The 22,849-nt window shown below is 40.5% G+C and overlaps 1 protein-coding gene across 2 annotated transcripts in view; it reads right to left on the bottom strand.

The window, feature by feature from the left end:
* The window catches only part of SHB (SH2 domain containing adaptor protein B), a 295,008-nt gene that overhangs the window by 171,161 nt on the left and 100,998 nt on the right, over window positions 1–22,849 (bottom strand). For both annotated transcript variants that reach the window (XM_077475281.1, XM_077475280.1), the window contains exon 2: window positions 16,697–16,817. In XM_077475281.1, coding sequence (XP_077331407.1) covers window positions 16,697–16,817 — 121 coding nt within the window. The remainder of the gene's footprint in view (window positions 1–16,696; window positions 16,818–22,849) is intronic.

Genomic DNA, 22,849 nt, shown 5'->3' with positions numbered 1-22,849 from the left:
TCCGCTCATGTGTACGGGGCATCTACGTTTTACATACATGTCACTTAAGCAATGTATTATTCACAAATAGCCATTTGTGTTTCTTCTCCACAAAGTAGGCAATAGTGGCAACATTCCAGAGTCAAAGACGGCGGTATACAAAATATAAGTAAAAAAAAAAATGGTGGTATACATCAGGGACAGACTGATACTCTGCAAAAGGTACCGAAATTGGACTGCTGAGGATTGGAGTAAAGTAATTTTCTCTGATGAATCCTATGATTGTTTGGGGCATTCTAAAAAAACCTTGTTCAGAAGAAGAAAAGGTGAGCACTACCATCAGTCTTGTGTCATGCCAACTGTAAAGCAACCTGAAACCATTCATGTGTGGGGTTGCTTCTCAGCCACTCACAATTTTGTTTACGATCACAGCCATGAAAAATGGTACCAAAACCATCCTCCAAGAGAAACTTCTCCAAACCACCCAGGAACAGTTTGGTGATGAACAATGCCTTTTCCAGTATGATGGAGAACCTTGCCATAAGGCAAAAGTGATAACTATATGGCTAGAGGAACAAAACCTCAAAACATTTGGGTCCACAGCCAGGAAGCCTTAATTCCATTGAAAATGTGTGGTCAATCCTCAGGAGGCAGGTGAACAAAAAAAAATTCCACAAATTCCGACAAACTCCAAGCATCGATTATGCAAGAATGGGCTGCCATCAGTCAGGATGTGGCCCAGAAGTTGATTGACAGCATTCAAGGGCGAATTGCAGAGGTCTTGAAAAAGAATGGTCAACAATGTAAATATTGACACTTTGCATAAACTTAATGTAATTGTCAATAAAAGTGTTTGACACTTCTGAAATGCTTGTAATTATACTTTAGTATACCATAGTAACTTTGCGAAAAATGTATATTTCTGATTCTCAAAACTTTATAAAAAACGGGGGGGAGTTTTAGGACTTTAAATGAGGCAATTGACTTGTGGAGGTAGAGTGGTTGGTTAACATTATTTATTTGTAACAATAATATAAAAACAGATAAAAAAAGTATTTTCATATATCTGCACCTACACATGCCATAAACGTAATAGACATATATATGTCAACTTGGCAGCACATAAGAGATAGTAGGTAATGATAGAGTATAATACAAACCATTTCCTATTAACAAGCATTGGTAACCCATATGCAACAGACCTGCTGTAAGATAAATGCACATACACATGATTGGTTACAAACTACTCAATGAATTTTAAATGTATAAAAGATATATATGGGCCAGTGAATAGGTAGTAAGCCAGGCTTGACTGAGCACCCCATGGAAACGTTCAAATTGTGATTCTCTTCTAAACAGGTAAACAACAGATACAACTGACAAAAATATATACAGACTATTCCTAACATTGGTTTAAATACAATATTATTCTTTCCAAACATTGTCAGACAATTCTATTCATGTTCTGCGGACAGAGGGAGCAAACACAGAATCGCTATGCATTTTAAAATCGTTTACATCCCAAAAGTGTTTGTGGCATTTTAATACATAGTTTAAATTAGCTTACAGCAAAATGCGAGAAAAAAAATAAAAAATAAAATAATTATATATATATATATATATATATATATATATATATATATATATATATATATATATATATATATATATATATATTTATTTATTTATTTAAAGTTTTTCTGTACACTGATATGATTTATGGATTTCTTTTATGATGCATTGCTTAGTTAGGCTGTTTTGACAGAAGTTCTGCTACATTTCATGTCATCTTTTGTGCTTACCCGAACATACCTCCCAACCTTCCTATAAACCGCAGCACTGTCTTAGGATTTCAGAAAAATCCTTGCCTCCCACAGATCCATGCTGTGTCCCCGAATACTTGTGTAGCGCTGCAGACACGTGGAAAGCAGCACCCTTGTGCCTACACGGACAGGTAATGGACAACCAGTACAGTTCCTAAGCCTTGATTTGACAGGACCTGCCTGGGCAGCCTTACAACACACACCACAGAAGTCTCACTGATCCCGATTCTAATCACCCAGTAGAGAAGAGGTTGAAACCTGGACCCTGGCGACCTTACAGCAATCCTTGTCCCCCAGTGCTGTCTTCTCAGCCAGTACTAGTGGGGTATGTGAGGCTATCTTATTCCTATTGCTAGGGCAACCCCATAAACACAATGACCACAAGTCTTTTTTTCCCACTCATAACTGACACTGGGGCATTTTTCCTTCTTTCCACTAACCAGCAATATAAGGTCCCTAAGATGCATAGTCCTTACTGTGTCACTCTGTACAATATGTTGTACATTGATGTAGTACATTTTATAGGTGTGACTTCAGCACACTATATGTTCCATTTGTAGCACATCCCCCAAAGGAGCCGTTGTAAGGGCGACAAAGGCTCGCAGTACCACAGGACAATTGGACACTACCCCCCCCCCCCCCCCCGCAACTTTCAACGGGTATTCTCCAGTGGACTACAGTTAGGACCTTAATGACCATCAAACCGCATCTGAAGAGTCCCTAGGCATGGGACACCTCTTGCAGGACTAGACCCAGGACCAGCACACACTGCTCCAGACCTTTTTATGGACCCTCCAGCCACCTACTGGACACACATTTCCAGAGGTTGGCTGGATTGCCATATACCATTAAATTGGCAAAAGTATTGGGATGCCTGCCTTTACATGCACACGTACTTTAATGATATCCCAGTCTTAGCCTGTAGGGTTTATTATTATCTATTGCAGTTATAACAGCTTCAACTCTTCTGGAAAGGCTGTTCACAAGGTTTAGGAGAGTGTCTATGTGAATATTTGACCATTCTTACAGAAGAGCATTTGTGAGGTCAGGCACTGCCATTTGGCGAGAAGGCCTGGCTCGCAGTCTCCACTCTAATTCATCCCTAAGGTGTTCTATTGAGTTGAGGTCAGGACTCTGTGCAGGCCAGTCAAGTTCCTCCATCCCAAACTCGCTCATCCATGTCTTTAACTAATGAAGTTCAACTTTAAGTCAGGCTCAGGCAAAGTGTTAGCTGTTCATGTATTTTTCTTATTGTTTAGATTTATGTGAAAATGAGTAACACACAGAGAGGTGAAATGGAGCTCTGATAGTGTACTAATTAAAACAATTTATTGGGTGAGCAATGTTAAAATCACTCAAGGGGAAATGCACCCACAAAAATCCAGGAGCAGAGAGCAGCCACAGTGGTGACACATCCATATAGGGTCCAGTAGGTCACAGCTCCCAAGCACGGAGTGAGTCAATGTCTTCACCTCTGACCGATGCACTAGTAAGGAGCTGTCATCAGCCATGTACAGAGTAGCTGGACTGGAAGCTGCAGGGTCAATCTGGCTGATCTCCTCCTCGTCACCAGGACAAATGGGTTGGGTTTCGGGGAGGACCCATCCTTCCTCAGTTGATACATTTGCCTATGCCTATTAATTGTATTATAGTTGTTGGAAGCACTGGTATTATGTAAGCGATCTGAGCACCCTGAAGGTTTATCCTTTAGTTTAGGTTTATGTGAGACTCTCGCTTGGATATAATTAGTAATTTCTAGGTATAAAAACTGCAGATGATTTACAATGTATATAATGTATAGGCTCAGACTTTAATCATGTGAATGAATGAGCTTGTCAATCTCAGACAAACTACAGTGCTCAGGAGTGGTCTGATAAACCAGGCTCAAAATGTGTAAAAAAAAATAAAAAAGTACCAAATGAAAAGAAGGGATAAAAATTGTGGAAAAGGACTGGTAAATGACAATACGGATGATTTATGCCAACAGTGTTAAAAGGTTTGTGTAGGATAGCCCAAAGTGCTAAACATAACTAAAGAGGCTAACGAAGAAGCCAACTAGGTTTGAAATGTGACCTGTGTCTACAAAACGTGTCTACAATGCATGTGTCCACAGTTGCGACAGGGGCTTCCTCTATCTTCAGCAAGCTACATCCCCAACCAGTGGCCAGGGCTGGAGGTTCTCTCCCTGCCCCTCCGATTTTCCTGGCTCCCAAGTCACCTTTATGCCATGCCCTGTACATGCATACCCTTATGAGTGCATTTCTATTTTTCAATACATTGTCATATATATTTAATGCTACACCCTGGGGTTGCACTTCTGTTTTTGTTTTCTTCAGACTTTAACCATACTGCTTTTTAGCCACGCTCGATAATCAGGGTAATTTAGTCACACCCATTCTCAACACAGTGTCTTATCCATCCCAATGTGATGGATAAGACACTAATAATATGGATAAGATGGTTAAGTGATAGAAATTTTCTCAAAGTTTCAAAAAATGGGTCTTATGGATGAAGACTCGGCCTACTGTGTCCTACAAAAACTATTGCGGCAGCCCATACAGGTCTACCTTGCGTACTTCTGCTTCATATTTGGACTGGGTGGGCCACCTTGCTGTGTTCGCACTGGTGTAAAAACACAGGAAATTCCTGAGCTTTCTATATAATTTTTTATTGCTTCTTCTCAGTATGTTCCCATCCAGAATATCCAAAACAAATACCATTCAAATGAATAAGAGGAAGCTATTTATCACAAACATCTTAGGCATGGAACAGAACCGTGTTATGCTCCCCTGAGGGAGAATTCAGTGACAAGTAGTACTAGTCTGAGGCACTTGCTGCATGATACTATGATGCAAGAATGTAGCTGTGCGATTGTTTTTAATATGGGTGAATAATTACAAGTTACTCACTGGTAATTACACCTGTTCTGAAAAAAAAAAATAACAAACCACAAATAATTTGATCTAAAAATGGAACTTACACAAGCAGTGCATTAGACCTATATTTTAACAGACAGGATATAATAAAATGCCTTATAGCTGTACATAGGCCATACATAAACATTGTTTTTTTACATTTGTATCAAGCTGATATTATCTGCATTTTAGCGTCACGAGTCTGCAAACAACTAACTAATGGACAACAATCTTTGATTCCAGAGATCGATTACGATTTTATAGATCAGTTTCTGACACTGTTTGTCCCTGGCCAGAAGCGTTATTTTTCAATCTTTTTTCTCTTTTTTTAACAACAATAATCACTAACTCAAAATGCTGTGTTATTATTCATGAAATATTAGTTCTTGCTATGCAAATGTGTGCATATTCAGAGTCTATCCATGTAGCTACAGCTGCTGTGTTTTTTTTAGTATCTTCGATTTTTCATAACAGCTAGCAGGGATGGGGGAAGAGTGAAAGAATACATTCCTGGGCACTCATTAGATGTCCATGGTCCAGAGACAGAGTACAGGCCAACAAATTACACCATAAAACCATATGATTTGAAAGTGGTTGTAAACCCTGGGACAAAAAATAAATAAATTTTGAAACAGACAAAAAGACAAAGGCATAATGTATAGCATACTAGCTCATTATGAATTATTTACTTGAGATCATAGCCCCTGCAGCCATCCTCGTACACTGCTCAGGCGGCCAACATCACTCCCGGAGTTACTTCCGGTTATCGCGGGCTCCGGCGCTGTGATTGGCCAGAGCCGCAATGACGTCACGTGTGTGGGAGCCGCCGGTAACGGCACACTCACTGAAGTAAGGGCACGTACGTGCCATTGCTTCAGTGCGCATGTGCCAATGTCGTCGGCACATGCAAATACAGAGGATATCTCCTACACCGTTTAAGTTTAGGGGATATCAAGGGTAGTTATAGGTAAGCCTTATTATAGGCTTACCTGTAGCAAAAAGTGTGTTGTAAGGCAGTGTTTCTCAACTCCAGTCCTCAAGGTGCCCCAACAGGTCATGTTTTCAGGATTTCCCTCAGATGAAAGAGCTGTGGTAATTACGAAGGCAGCGAAACTAAACAAATCACCTGTACAACATAACGGAAAGTCTGAAAACATGACCTGTTGGGGCGCCTTGAGGACTGGAGTTGAGAAACAATGTTGTAAGGGTTTACAATCACTTTAAGCAGGTGAAAAACACAAGGTGCAGGTAGGAAGGTTTAAAAATGCCTTTAAAGAAACAGAATGAAACAATTGAGAAATGAAACTTGAAGCATATACAGATGCACATCAGAAAATTTGAATATTCAGACCCAACAATGCAGACGAGCTGAAGGCCCCTATCAATGCATCTTGGGCTTCCATAACACTTCAGCAGTGCCACAGGCTGATCGCCTCAATGCCACGCCACATTGAAGCAAGAATTCATGCAAAAAGACCCCCGACCAAGTATTGAGTGCATACTATACTGTACATGGACATACTTATCAGTAAGCCAACATTTCTGAATTAAATGTATTTATTTTTTTATTGGTCTTATGTAATATTCTATATTTCTGAGAATCTGAATTTTTGGTTTTCACTAGCTGTAAGCCATAATCAAAATTAAAAAAAGAAATGCTTAAAATATATCACTGTATGTGTAATCTATATAATAAACGAGTTTCACTTTTTGAATTTAATCGCTGAAATAAATGAACTTTTTGATGCTATTTAAATTTTCAGAGATGCACCTGTATCTCATATTTGTTTTTTTAACTTTAGCTATGCTTTAAAGAGGTTCTATGCATTAAGGTAAAAAAAAAAAAAAACTGTTGCAGAGGATCCCGCAAGCACCCCCTTATACTTCAGAAATGAATAAAAGAAAGAGGGCACACTGGCCTAGTACATCATCCAACAAATATTAATTAATAAAATGGTAAACAATTAAAATCTACTCACAAACAGGTGTGATAAAATGCGCTCATCAAGCCACATGTGGCTGAACACTCCCAGACTGTTTGGGACCACCAGTGTGAGGGGGAACCTAGCCTTGGTTCTTGCTGGCTGACGCATTTCAAAGGAAAGTCCTTCTTCAGAGCCCTTATACTTACCTGAGCCAAATCTCGATCAAGTGATGCGCATGAGAGCAGCGGCTCTCTAAGCAATGCCCTTCTTCACAGGGCAGACTGATAGCAGCGGGAGCCATTGTCTCCAGCTCCAATCAAATCCTATGGCAAGGGAGCAGGGAATGTGTCAATAGATGCAGACAAGGTGGCTTGGGAGCATGTCCTCACGAGTGCCCCCATAGAAAGCAGATTTCTATGGGGGCAGTCATGGGGGGGTGCCAGGAGCTTCGGCGGAGGCCCCAAGAAGAGGAGAATCTGGGCTGCTCTGTGCAATACAAAAATATTGCACAGAGCACAAGTATGACATTATAAATGAAAAAAATAGAGCCAATCACTTTAAAGGATTGTAAAAAATACATTAGAAAACAAGGAATACCCACACTGGGGGAAAAAGGGTAAATTGGAGAGACTGGAATCTATTTGTCAAAGTGCTGTTGCAGAGAGAAGTGTTGGTTTTGTTGGACACAGATCATGTATATAGGAGCCTGACTACAGTTTGAGGTGTATGGGTAGCTTCATTTCATGAAATATGGCTAAAAAAGCAATTAGATGGTTGCATTTTTTGCATATACATAATATTTATAAAAACTATACCTTCTACTAGGTACACTTTCTAAAAAAAACTGTTCTACAAAGAATAGATATATTTAAAAAAAATTGGGATATTGTTTGTTCAAGTCACGCACTTCACAATGTATTTGTAATCTGTGCAGCCACCAGGTTGTGGAACCAACCCGGCCTATAGCTGGCTAGTGAAGGTGCAGCGGTACACTGATCAGGTCATTCCTATGTTCTCTTCTGCTGAAAACATGCTCCCAGACATCACTGTACACAACAAAAGAGCCTTATTTGCCCCACCTTTTCCAATTGTGAGTTTTGCTGTGTAGGGGATTGCAGAAACCTTTTAATATCAAACCAGTTTCAGGTACTCATACTTTGTTGTATTTAAAAAAAAAACACACAATTATTGTACAGCTTTATAAAGAGTGAAGTATAAAAATTTGCATACACTGTAAAATATGACTGTGCTTTTCTAGCACACATTAAAGCATTTGAAAAAGCGTGCCTACAGTAACCTGGATGTCAATAAATTTGCACAAGCCAGGCCCACAAATTCTATCAAAGTTTATTATTTCCACAGTACGAACCATCCTGGTTACATACAGTTTACTCATCCTTTCCATATACTCTCTGATGCTCCATGACTAAGAACAGTTATGCAGAATATACATCGTAACACTAAACTCCAGCTGCTAAACACATTAGAAGAGCCTTTTCCAAGGGTATATTTGTCTACTGCTGTGAAATGGAATTAAACATTGGCAACTATTGTTCTGAGAAGGAACACTGCTTAGTGTTTCTGTATATTCCTGTCAGAAATCCTTATATTCCAACATTTCATTCGAACAAAAATATATACCAAGGATTCAGACTGAACACTAACAAATTCTCTACTTATACAAATTAAGATAGATTTTATTTCATTAGAAAACTTTATTACGTTTCCAGAAAAGTTTCATAATGAGCATAAAGCAAGATAAATTAGTTTTATGTGAGGTAGTGACATCAGGCGGTAATCATGTCATTGGATTGGTACCTCCAAATCTCAGCAGATCATGGGGGAAAACTAAAAAAAAAAAAATCTATTGGATGGGCAAGGCTTTTCCAACAATCTGATGTTGGTACATACAGCGATCTCCCCTGCTGTGCTATGTGTTCTGACAGGGGGACGGAGGACGACCCCCGCCAGAACACTCCGGTCGGAGTTCTTAGCCATTGGCTGAGAGCATTGATCGGGAGCCCGACGGATGCTGGTTTTCCAGCATGCGTGTCCGCCAGAAGCCAGTCAAACGGCTGGCTTCTGTTGGAGCAGCTGCCGCACACATCGGTCCGTGTGTACTAGGCTTTAGAGTAGGGGTAAGCAACCTTGGCACTCCAGCTGTGGTGAAACTACAAATCCCACCATGCCTCTGCCTCTAGGAGTCAATGCCTGTGATTGTCAGGGTCTTACACTGTCTCATGGGACTTGTAGTTTCATCACAGCTGGAGAGCCGATGTTGCCTACCCCTGCTTTAGAGGATTACTGGACAACAGGTATTGTTATTTATTAACACTTGTTTTAGATTTGCAGAGCTCAAGAACTTTTTCTGGATGTACGCATTAATACCTCCTAAAGTGTTTTGATCTGGTATTTATCCACATGATCATCGCCTTATTTAGAGACTATATGTACAATTACAATATCACTTTACTAAGCAAAACAATTACGTTCTTTGATAAAAAAAAAAAGATAAAAAATAAAAAGGATAATTACACTATATGAAGAGGGTATTGCAATCAATGAGGCCGCGTACACACGCGGGGACTGTTCGCCCAACTTTGTCCGTCAAACAGTTTCGGCAAACAGTCCGCTCAAAATTAGCATGGACGGACATGTCCACACACGACGGACGAACAGTTTGCTGAAACCGTGCGCGATGACGTGAACGGCACGTACGACGGGACGAAAAATACGACGTCCTATACACTGCATTATAACTTTCGGCGTGTAAATCCTTTCTGAGCATGCGCGGAACTTAGTTTGACGAACAAGTCTACACACGAGGGGACTGTTCACTGAAACAAAGTTTCAGCGGACAGTTTTTCGGAATTTCCGAAAAACCTTGTTCAGCGGACTGTTCGCTGAAACTGTCCGCTGAAAGCCCACACACGAGTGGACTGTTTGCCGAAACACTGTTCAGCGGACAAAGTTGGGCGAACAGTCCCCGCGTGTGTACGCGGCCTGAGAGTATCTCTACACTAAAGAAAGTACAAAGTATGATAATAAACTCTTGGGCAGCAGCATAAGGACTTTCAGGAATCTCTTGGGTTTGAATGGTGACCCATGGCATTAAATGTTCACAAAAGGAAACTGCATGTCTTAAGCCTAGTACAGTAACAAAATCGGAGCGACCGTATGATAATCTGATCCTTAGTACACAGCTTTTGAGAGACGATCACAACAGTTCATGCAAAATTACTAGAAAGGACAAGCACAAAAAGTTCTCGTACGATGCCTGAACTTACAGTTTTTATATAAATCAGTACACAATTAGAAGACTAAGACCACGCATGCTCAGAAACGACAGAATACATTCCAATATACATTACCAGCCGGGGGGGGGGGGGTGCACCACCAGCAGGGTTGAATGGGAGCAATTTGCCCAGGGGAAGAGAGTGTGGAGGAGGAGCAGAGCTGTATTTCCCGCTGTAACAGCTTACAATTACATAGCAGTCCTCCCGGTGCTTATCTAATAGTTATAGACAATAGTAATAGAGTAATAGACAGAATGCCAGTCCAATGCCTGTGTGGACATGTTCTGGCTGTCACGGGCGCTGGGTCAGGAGGCGGGACTGTGTGTGACCGCAAGCGGATGCAATTCAAATGTAAGCTGTTACAGCGGGCAATCCCCGCTCTGATCCAGCAAGCTCTCCTCTTGCTCCATGCTCTCTTCCCCTGTGATGATCCGGCCACTCTCCCTTACTCTGCACAGGTGAGGCTGCAATGATGGGCACAGGTCATGTCACAATGAGGGGCACAAGTGAGGCTGCAATGATGGGCACAAGTCATGTCACAATGAGGGGCACAAGTGAGGCTGCATTGAGTGGCACAGGTGAGGCTGCATTGAGGGACACAGGTGAGGCTGCATTGAGGGACACAGGTGAGGCTGCATTGAGGGACACAGGTGAGGCTGCATTGAGGGACACAGGTGAGGCTGCATTGAGGGACACAGGTGAGGCTGCATTGAGGGACACAGGTGAGGCTGCATTGAGGGGCACTGATAAAGTTGTTGTTAATATTTATTTATGTAACTTAATTCTGCATATTCAAGTGTCATTTAATGAGATAATTTATGAGGGCATGTTTAGGGGAAGAATTAAGGGTGGGGTAGGGGTTGGATGGGGCAACTGGTGGCAAGTAACCCTTAAGGCCTGGCTAGTAGCTCAGGACTTGAAATTTTGAGCCCTGCATTAACATCACTATTGAAGTTGTTTTCTGTCATACGAGAATTTTCATAAAACTTTAGTAACCTTTTTATTTTCGATATGAGACCAGCATGCAAAAAACAGACAATCAGTTGTCCGATATTCTAATCGTGTGTACTAGGGATTTAGGTTCCCAAAGTACCACCTGGATGTTCCACAATATTTTAGGGGTAATGGTCATTCAACGCATTAAATAAAAAGCTGAATTTGGTGTCAAAAATGTGCAACGCTATGTTTTGAGGTTAAAAAAAACAACAATCCAATAACAGAACATTATTCCAACTGTGAAGCATTAGGTTTTGAGGCTGCCTTGTGGCCTGGACAGCTTGTGATCATAGATAGAGCATTTAAAATTTGTATTGAGAAGTTTTGCTGGAAAATGTCCAACAACTAAAACTTTGTAGGAAGTTTAAAAAGAAAGCAGGACAATGCCATGAAGCACTGAAGTAAATCAACCAAAGAAAGACTTTAAAAAGTTTGCATCCTGGAATAGCCAAGTCAGATTCCAGACCTCAACCCATTCAAGGTAATGTGGCTTGAACTGGATACATATGTTTACACAAAGATTGCCAAAGTGGTACACAAAGATTGCCAAAAATATCAATGAGCTAAAACATTTTGTGGTCTAACATTCCACTTAAACATTGTACAAGCTAGATTAGCAGCAAAGGAAATGTTTGGTACAGGATATTGCCGCTCCAAGAGGCACTATCAGTTATGTCAATCCAACACCAGGCATAAATGAAATTTACATGCATTAAGCATCAATAACTTTACTTTGTTTCAAACACCACCTCTTCCTAAGCCAACTTGCAGTGTAATGGATCAAAGTCACATTTTCTTCTATGGGCCAAGCTAATTTCCTGCCCGGACCAGACATTTTCCCCTTCTCATTATCTTCTTCAGCACTGGTCCCCACAACACCCCGTGAGTTCTTCTGCCTCTGGAGATTACGAGAGAGAGAGGTCCTGGCCGCTGTAAATGTCTTCTCCATCTAAAGAAAGTGTCCACATCATGCAGGTAGTCATGTGGGCGTTCAATTTAGAACCCAGGAAAAAAATAAAACAGGAGAAGACTAAAGGATCGAGCCAGTGGCATCACGTGACCACTGCTTCAAGGATATAAAATGGGAATCATTAAAGGTTTTTTTCCCCCATACTAGCAGTTATAGGGGGTGGGAGTGGGAATTAGGAGGGAGGTTGCTTATATCATGGAGTTGGGCTTCAGGACAATGGGTTCTTTCTTGCCTAGACTTTTATTTTATTTTTTTAACGTGTTAAAAAGATGTACAAATATAGATGTTTATGTGGTATTCGTTCAGCCACGTATAGAAACGTCCTGACGGCAAGTGGTTAATACCAGTATCATGGGTGCAGCCATGATCTCTGTACTGTTTTTTCAGCCGACGATCAGCCGTTATGTAAAAGTGGGTGGCTTTACAGCCGCCAGATCACTTTTATGGCACTGGGAAGGATTACCCCTATCCTGCCTCCACCAGTGATGGTTCCTGAGCTCTCTCATTCCTCCAGGCAGCCTGGGACTGCGGTGAGGGAGTGGGCTTCCCGTAGGGATTGAGGAACATCCGTTTCTAGATCCCCTCTGTGATGAATGATCCTGGAAGCAACAAGGATTTAATCACTGATGGTTTCAGAGCTCTCATTCCCTGGTGGTTACAAGTTACGTTGTCTATTAATGTGACTTATTTGAGTTTTGTTTATATTTCATGTCTGAGGATGACGACTTTAAAAACAGCAGAAAACAAATGCAGCCATCATTTCACAAAAATTGTATATATTGCGGCTTTATTGTCCTTACATGTGGTGGTTGCATTCGTTTTTTTTATCCCCAACTTTGCCAGGGTTTTTTGGGGTTTAGATATGCTTTAATTTCTGGATTAACAAAAACCTCTTATTTTCAATTACTGCCACAAAGCCATCCCAATCATATTGCGGGAAAAAAAAAAAAAAAGGAATGTATATGGAAATAGTATTTTGAGTTGTTTATATTTTCTTATCACAGACACGCTGATATTTCCTAGCGCCGAAAATTGGCAAGCTGGTCCTTATGCTGCGCACAGAAGCCAACCTATCTGTCTGTCAGTCAGATTGATCCAGCCAAGGACAAAACACAAGCTGGGAGCTGAAAATTATAGATGTGACTGTTAATTTATGGCAACCCACAGTGACAGAACTGCTGCTTACAAGGAAATTGATAGCCCTGTCATATGTTTAAATCCACAAATAGGCCTTGAAAACTGACATCTCATTTTCTTTGTTTTTTTTTTTTTTTTCCTTTTAGCACTAGTATACCAGATTTAATTATACAAGCTCTGTTTTACTGCACTCTATTTCTCCGAAGTAGTAAATAATGGAAAACATTTTCTAATGAACATTCTGCAGTGATCTAATGCTATCCATGTTTCATATACGTTCTGACACTGTATTTTGAGTTTCTAGTACGTCTGAACAATGCTGATTCCGATCGTCCAAGGCTAAAGAGGACACTAAAGCTGTGATTTAACACTGAACTTCAGGAAACCTGCTAAATTTATAAATCAGTGGTCTCCAAACTGTCGCCTTTTGAATGCCTTTAGCTGGCCCTTGAGGCTCTTATTACCTCCCACTGACACGAACGATGGGTACTATTCCTCCCACTCACACAAATGACATGGCACTATTCCACCCACTGACACCAATGATGGGCCACTATTCCTCCCACTGACCCCAATAGCGGGGCACTATTCCTCCACTGACACCAACGATGGAGTACTATTCCTCCCACTGGCCCTAACGATGGGTACTATTCCTCCTACCGACACCAACGATGGGGTACTTTCTTCCACTGACACCAATGATGGGCTATTATTTTTCCCCATTAACGATGGGGTACTATTTCTTCCACTGCCCCCAATGATGGGCCACTATTCCTCCCACTGACACCAATGATGGGCCACTATTCCACCCACTGACACCAACAATGGGGTATGATTACTCCCACTGACACCAACAATGGGGTATGATTACGCCCACTGACACCAACAATGGGGTACGATTACTCCCACTGACACCAACAATGGGGTACGATTACTCCCACTGACACCAACAATGGGGTACAATTACTCCCACTGACACCAACAATGGGGTACAATTACTCCCACTGACACCAACAATGGGGTACAATTACTCCCACTGACACCAACAATGGGGTACGATTACTCCCACTGATCCCAATAAAATTTCCACTCTCACTGGCCACAGTTTGGCCCCCTAAAGTCTGAAGGCCAGTAAACTGACCCTTTGTTTAGAGGTTTGGAGACCCCTGATATAGATGAAATACATATATTGGAGTTATTGTACCTGTCAAAGGTTTTGTAATTATTATCAGACAGACAGTCTTGTTATCTAGAGACCCCTGCCAGAGACACTTTCCTCCAGTAAAGTTACTGTCACTAAATGATCTCATGATCCAAAAATCATTCTCTCACATCCACTTTGAAATGATTCTGCAATTCATATTTTATTAAATGGTTTCTTACAGTGTTTTTCCTTCTGGTAACAGTCTCCAAAAGCAACCAAATGTATCCTTTTCCTCCTCATTTCCCTTGTTTGGAATGAGCACTGTATGTATATTACACATCCTATAGTCCATCTCAGGAGCGGCTAAGAGAGAATGGCTATTTCAACATACAGCAAGACCATGGAGAATGAACCAAGCCACCTTCTGGCAGGATTTTGGATAACAGCAGCAAAAAAAAAAAGAAAAAAAAAAAAAAGGAGAATTTGAAGATTTGAAGGAGGCCAAGAGCAATAAAATATCCTTTTTGGAGTTAGGATTACATACTTGAATAAAAACTAGAGTTCAATGTCACTTTGGAGTGGAACTCAAGGACAAAAAACGATTTTTCTGACCTGTGTTGCGTACAATGTATCTCTAATCATGCTTATCCTAGGTCCAGATCACTGCTGTGTAAAGTAAAAATCCTACTTTCGGAAATGTCGGATGGTACAGCCAGCGCTGCGGCTGAGACCGTTATGAGTGCTACAGCTCCATACAGTCAAGGGTTCCTGTTGGTTACCCATCGCTATTCTCCCCTTGTCCTTTCACAGAATGATTGTATTTTGTTCACAGAATACAAGGCGGTTTGTAGAGAAAGTAAATAACAAGGATTTGTACCTTACACAGCAGTAGTCCAGTCCTGGAACAAGTATCATTAAAAGGGAACTTGTTTTCTTCCCTGGAGTTCCACTTTAAATGTGTTTAATCACCTATCCACCCCAGGCTACTGGCTGAACAGTAAAGGAGCAGAACCACCTTGAAGAAGTTATCTCTGCGCTCTTGACAGTCAATTATAGCACTACTATTTGTACGGTGTTGCTAGACAGCATTGGGCCTCCCTCTTCCCATCTGCTGTACAGGTACATGTAGCTCCCAGTTAAGAAATTCAGCTTCCTGGTTGAGCAATTCAGCTTACTAGGTCACCTCTCTGCCTCTAGTCTTCATTAGTAAATCTGAGACAGGAAGCAATAATGGTAAAAACAAAAAGTAGCAGTAATCTTATTTGTTGGCCAAAATCACAAAACTTTTGGCAGGTAAAAAAAAAAAAAAAAAAAAAAAAAAACTTCAACTTATAAGTAATTCAATCATTTACTCATAGAATTCCACGTTAAGCATTATTTCTACAGATGACTTGTCAAATGAATATAAAATGTTTCTTAGCACAGTTTGAAAAAGAAAAACCTACCTAATCTGTTTCCACTGTGCAGGCAATAACAGTTTTTTTGTGCATATACTGTATTAGCAAATACATGTTAATATCAATCTGCCACATTTAGAAAATGCTTAAAGCCTAGTACACACTATTCGATTTTTTTTCCATTCAACTATGCGAGCTGAACAACAAAATTTTTTTTAAAACGAAGAGCTCGGGAGGAGCCACTGTACTAACTGTGTTGCAATGTTAGTACAGAGATCTACCCCACCGGTCTATTGTGTTCTGACATGGGGACTGCCTTCCCACCAGAACATACCGCTTGGAGTTCTCAGCCATTGGCTGAGAGCGCTGATTGGTTGCAGATCAGCAAACCTTTTTCGGCCATACCCCAGCTTCTGTCAGACTGACTGCCTTATATGGTTTCTATTAAACCGGCCAATGTTAGTGAGATTTGGTCTGTGTGTATGGCCCTTTAAAGGTGTAATCCCTAACTCTAAACTATATGTGCTGTGCTCCAAACTATGGGACATGTATAGTAATGCATAAATTGAGAAAAGGCTTACCTGGAGGCAAAAGCCCATATACCAGAAGCCCAACATTGCTCAAGAAAGCTGGAGACCGCCAGTGTGTGTCTGCAACAGTCTAGCAAAGCAACAAGGGCCGCAGCTCTGAGCAACTAAAAACTAGCAAAAAACGGGGAGAGGTGCACTTGGGCTGGGCAATGTAAGGCCCCTTTCACATGGGCGGATCAAATGGGTCCGCCTGTCAATTTTTTCGGTGGACCAGCTTGGACCATCCATTGCCCTCTATGGAGCAGCGGATGTAAACATTTACACTGATTTGTTAAAAATAGACGGATGGGGGATCTGTTCCCTGTCCGTCTGGCGATTTGGATTGGATGAAAGTCAGATGTAAATAAACAAACAGTCCGTTTAGATATGACTGCCTATAGAGGAAAGCGGGTTGTGCCTGTATCCACTCTGCATATGTGGAGCAGACAGACCCGAGCAGGCAGATCCGTTGGCCGAGTCCACTCATGTGAAAGACAGTGTAACATCATGTACTGTACATGAAACATTAGATATATTTGTCTTACCTGTCATCAATCTTTGGGCTTCATAGGGTTCCATGTAGCCATTGTTTTCAGTTATCACACCTTTGTTCTTCTGTTCATTTTTGGCATCAAAGGGATCGGAGTAGTCATCAGCCATCGCAACCTAAAAGAAGAGGAAAATACTCATTATCTAAAGTTCACTACTTCTTGCTTTTGGCTGTTGCCATAAAACAAAATAGAAGCTGTTTTTGTGTGTTTGGAAACCTAGTGTATTAGAAAGGATGCACATCTAAGAAATACAAAAAAAAATACATTTAGGGTGCCATCAGACAAAAAAGAAAAACACCATGTAAAAAAGGGAGCTGTCAGCATAGAAATATGAGAGCTCTAAAAATGACTTTTTTGTGAGTGTATGTTCTAGAGCAGCCATCCTTATCCTGCATGCGTCTTTCTGCAGAGCATTGCTGCTGTGAAGATAGGTTGAAGCAGAATGAACCTTCAAATATTGAAAAACCAGCAATGGAAGCTCCCATACTTATATCCTAATATATTCAGCCTAATAAACTATATATCTTTAAAAGGCAACTAAATGGCTTTGGGTCAATTGGATTTTTTCTAATCACTAAATATACAAGTCTGTTTTTTTTTTTTTTTTTATTGTAAAAAGGAAATAAGGAAAAGAATAGCCAGAGCACTGCGGGTTATCTAAGGAGACACCGCTATGCAAGTACTTCATTTTGAACCATGTTATCACTTGCTGAAATCTCAGAAGAAGGAAATGTTATTCTTACACATGTTGCCTTTGGGCTGAATAAGAAAAAAAAAAATTGCTATCCACACTAACAGTGCTGATGGAGGAACGCCTCTGCTGGGCAATTGTGTTCAGCTAACCAATGGTATATGTTGGAATACCCAAACATTGGCTGCATCGGATTGGATGCAGCTTCCACTGCCAAAAAAAAAAAATCAACCCTGATACTTCAATTCAAAAAGGAGGCTAACAACGCCACATAGCAAATTTTTTATTGGTTCATTAACAACCAACTGAAATTCACATAGTGAATGGGCAGCATTACTCCTCAACCATAGTCACATTGAAGCTGAAAAACATTTCTATGCTCTTCAAATCCAGGTAAAGAGAAGAGAAGTTGGGTAAGTATTGTATAAGGCCAGGACCTAAGCATGGAGGTACAAGGGGTAAGACGAAGTGCCTCCAAGATGGGCATTACCCTTAAAAACGATAAATCACTGCACTATAGCATGTAACAGAATGAACATTGGGAAGATCTAAATACAGTAAAGGAAAACAAAGATGGATGTTAAGAGAAAAAAACAGATCCAAAAACAGAAAAAAAGGCTTACTATAAAATTCAATATGCTGCACAATCATCATGAAAATGTGTGCATTGAAAAGTGATATTCATTATATGGCCGTCTTTAATTCCATACAACTCTCTAATTCTAACATGGCACCTTATATTCATTTCTGCTAGGGCTTGTCTACTCTTCCTGTTAAAATACCGAAATGTAAAATACCCAGCTCATTAGAATTTATAGTGGAATATTTTTCTCTTTTTACTATGACAGTTTTCCACCTGCCTGACATGGTTTTCCTTCACAATTACAGATATATTAACTTCACTTGGATTATATGTTAATGACTACTGGGGCATATACATCCACTGTGCCCCTGGCAACTTCAACCGAAAGCTGATTTTTTAGTACATTTTACTGGCACCAGCTTTTCGTTTAAACTCAAAGACCCTTCCAGCTAATAAAAGTATTATTACATTTGGTGACTGCAAAGCATGTTAACGTTGATGAAAATAGCACTGCCTTTGGCTAGATGCAAAAAATAGTGTCTGCACACAAAACACAAAGCATTTCAACGTTTTCTATGGCAAGTCATGTAGGGACACTGTAGAACAAGGAAGAGACGGTCTAAGAAATAAAGGTCTATAGTTCTATAGATGGGTAGCACAATAATTAGCACTTTTGTTTTACAGCACTGCATTAAGGGCACTACCTTCATGGAGTTTGTACAATATGGTCCCTGTGTCTGCATAGGAGTCTCCTGTTTCCACCTATAATCCTTTGACTACCCCTGTTTCAACATATCTTGTTTACATAAGAAGCTATTAGGTCATATAATTCTTCAGCTTCTGCTGAAAAGCCATTAAAACATATAAAACTTTTTTTTTTAAATTTGGCAAACATGGATGGGAATGATTAATTTGGTAGCATAATTGGAATGATATTATTAAAAATATAAGTAGACCTTTTTGACAATAACTGTGGGCAAATATATATTTCTGAAAGTTGGAGATGCTTCTCTGTTAAGCTAGTACAGATGGTGCGAGTCTTAACTCAACGATTTCAGTGATGTACGTTCGTAAATTAGTATTATCCGTTCTGATGTTCTGTTTTTTGGCTTTTAATAGTTCTGTTTGTTAGCCAATGAGACATAACAGCCCTTGTGCGCAATAATAAAAGACAAAGACAAAAGAAAAAGGACACCAGTGGGAAAAAGTTCAGTATAGTTTCTTAATTTACTGCACTGCTTAGGCAAGGGTGGCTTTGTGGTCCTTCCACCAAGATCTTGGGAACGCTGAGGGTCCCAAATCAAAAGAAATTCAACATTGTGCTAGAATATCTTCTTGGGAGATTTGGGATTCTCAGCATTCTCATGATCTTGTCAAAAAGATCATGACGTCACCACCTCCAGCGTTGAAGTTGGCTGTAAGGCAAGTAGGTTTTCTAACTTTTGCATGTAGGCAAAGGAAGAATGAATAGGCAGATAATGACTGGGTAAATCCACAAGTCCCATTTACCACCAATTCTTCTACATACTGGCTGTACAAAACAACAAATGTAAGAGTTTAATGGATGAATGCAAAGTTTAGTATAACAAAACAGCTTTCTTATTTAAATAATACATTATGTAAAGAGATATACTGTAACTCTCTAGACCAGTGGTCTCCAAACTGCAGCTAGGGGGCCAGATGCTTGCCAACCCTTGGGGCACCATTGCTTCCACTAATACCAACAATGGAGCCCAATTCTCCCCACTGACACTAATGAAGGGGCACAATTCCTCCCAATGACACTAATGAAGGGGCACAATTCCTCACAATGACACCAACGATGGGGCACAAATCCTCTGAATGACAGCAACAAATGGGGCACAATTTCTTTCAATGACACCAGCAATGGAGCCCAATGACATCAATGAAGGGGCACAATTCATCACACTGACACCAATGATGGGGCGCAATTACTCCCACTGAAACAAACAATGGGGCGCTATTTTTTCCCACTGACATCAGGACCTTTTCTACCCCCAATAGCCACAGTCCGGTGGCCTTAAAGTCTGAAGTCCGCCTTAACTGGCCCTTTTTTAGGAAATTTGGAGACCCCTGCTCTGGACTAAAAAGAGGGACAAATGAAGTAGAAAAAGGGATAGAGGGGTTTCCTTTAAAATAAGGGACATCCCTTGAAATGAGGGGCAGTTGGGAGCTATGGAATAGTTGTTATTATAGTAGCAATATTTTTTTTTATCATTGCAGTATTGTATTGCTTCCTAATTTTAGCCAAAGATATGATGTATATGTAGACATTAATCAGTGTTTTGCATACAAGAAAAAAAAAACAACATGGGGACATTTAAGACGCAGTTGCGCTTTTTCACAGTATGCAAAACATTTGCAGAACTTAAGCTTTCTGCTGCAACTGAACTTTTGCATGTGGCTTACCACTGCCTATTTTCCTAATCTATGTGCCAACAAATGCTGGTCTGCTTTAGCAAATCTGTAAGGACTTCAAACTAGTTTGTGGAAGAATTAAGATTAACAAGCGCAGAAGGCAGATTTTAAGTAAATTGGAAAATTCTGGGGAAATTCTGTGGATAATCTGCAGCATTTCATTTGAACATGAGAAATGCCTAAGTATAGCAATTTTGCCTTAGTTTGACATTTTTAGACAAAGCTACAAGCTCAAGGGATTTTGCATCTATGGGGATGATTTACTAAAGGAAAAAAAGGCTGTTCGCTTTGCAAAGTAATTTTCACTTTGTAGTGGAATTATCCCTAAGCTTAGTTCAGTGGTCTCCAAACTGGAGGCTGGATGTGGCTGTTTGCTCGCCTTTATCCAGTCTTTGGGGCACCATTTCACCCCACTGACACCATAGATGGAGCACTATTCCTCCAACTGATACCAAGAATTGGGCACGGTTTATTCCAACTGACACCAGGGCATTTTCTACTCCCACAGGCCACAGTCTGGTCCCCCCAAAGCTGGAAGGACAGAAAACTGATCCTTTGTTTAGAAAGTTAGGAGATCTCTGGCTTAGTGAATGAGGGGAAGCTAAGCAAAAATAAAAATTTTTTTCCTTGCATGTAATTGTGAATTCTTTGCAAAGTGAATTTTCACCACAATTGCGAAGCTAAGCAAACATTCCCTTGTAAAGTGAACTGCATACAAGATTTGCATTTTGTAAATTCACCCCAAGGAACTGAGGTCATTGATTATTATTTTGATTATTTATAATATTTTGATTTGTAAATGCACCCTCATGGTTCTTATTAGAAAAAAAAGTTGTTGCTCTGTTTATGGTTAGATTTAAATACCCATAGACGTGATATGACTTTCAACCAATCCAGCCATCAATCTATAGCTTCTAAGGGAAAATATTAGGTCTGCACTATAAGTGGGCCAAAGCAGGTATCTGCAGTTTACTTCTTCCAACTTTTAGTTTGCACTTAGGCCTCATTCACATGAGTGATGAGGCCTGTTGCCAGGACCAGGATCTCAACGCATGACTTTTGCTGCATCAGACAGTAGATTTTCTTGCTGAACCACCTGAGATGCTGGCTATCAACGTGTCTGATTCTTTGGATAATCTTGCCTTCTTTCTGGTGAACCTTAAATGCCCTTGCTCCTCCCTTGAAATTCCAATTTAAGCCATACCTTTGCACCGTTTGCCAGATTATTGTACTCTTTCCAGTCAATGTCGTGTTCCTTTGCCTACCTGCAGCTGTCTTTATCTCCACTCGTTATCAACTTTTTGCTTGTTCCCCAACTATGCTTCTGCTTGATCCCAAACTGCAACCACTTGTTACCGACCTTCGGCTTGTTTACCGACTACACTTCTGCTTAATCCCCACTTACTATATCTGCTACTGGACCCTGGCTTGCTCACCTCCTGGTGGGGCCATCTCGAGAACCATGGCCTGGTACTAATATGCAGCAAAACTTATCTCCATTATCAGGAGCTTTGGTGAGTTCTAGTTAGTGCTTAGATCCCATGCCTCAGGTAAGCTCATGTTATCTGCCAGGGTGACCTCTTTGTGTACTTATAGCAGTAGAGAGGCTTCCACCGACCAGCTGGATAACTACTGGTCACTGAGCATGACCCCCTGACCGTGACACCCATAGTCTGGATAGGCCTTGAATCCATGTAAGTGAGGCTTAAAAGAAAAAAAAGTCGCCCAAGTCAGCTTATAAATTCAGTGACCTTTCAACCAACATCAACAAGGGAACAGTTTTTATTCCTGGATCACACAAAAGTGTAACATTTAGAATATACAGAATATTTCAAACGGTCATAGGTGTACATATGAGGTAAGAACTGACGTAATGAGAGGGCATTACGTTTTAGCGAAAGGTCACAGTGCAATGGTGCTATTCAAATACCTACACATTGTAAACATCCAAGTGTGGCCCATAATACCTCTATTTGTACATGATAAATGCTCTTAAGCGATCAAACACTGCTAGGGTCATTTCAATGCTGTCAGCTGCTATAACTTGTCACCTTTAGTAAACCAGGACAACAGGTATATCTCCATCTTGAGTTTGCCAAGAGAGCAGTTTTGTTTGTAAGGGCTTAATGCCTTTGCTTAGCTAATGAAAAAATAAACAAAGAACTTTGGAGAGTCAAGAGATGTGAGATAACAGCAGAAAAGAATACACAGCCCACACATTTTCTTTCCAATAGCTTTTAAATTAAGAAGCAAAAGAGCAATGTAAACACTACTTTTCTAGTTAGGCCCAATGGCCCCAGAATTACCTTTTAATGAATATTTCTACCCAAGATGTTTCACACACACACACACACACACACACACACACACACACACACACAACAAAGCCTCAATTAACTGCAACGCTGCTGTGTTATAAAATGTAGTGGAACGT

This window comes from Lithobates pipiens, unplaced genomic scaffold, assembly GCF_037356315.1.
Source record: "Lithobates pipiens isolate NorthernLeopardFrog02 unplaced genomic scaffold, aLitPip1_a1.2 Scaffold_13, whole genome shotgun sequence".
Lineage (NCBI taxonomy): Eukaryota > Metazoa > Chordata > Amphibia > Anura > Ranidae > Lithobates > Lithobates pipiens.
This window is presented reverse-complemented; position numbering and strand designations above follow the sequence as displayed.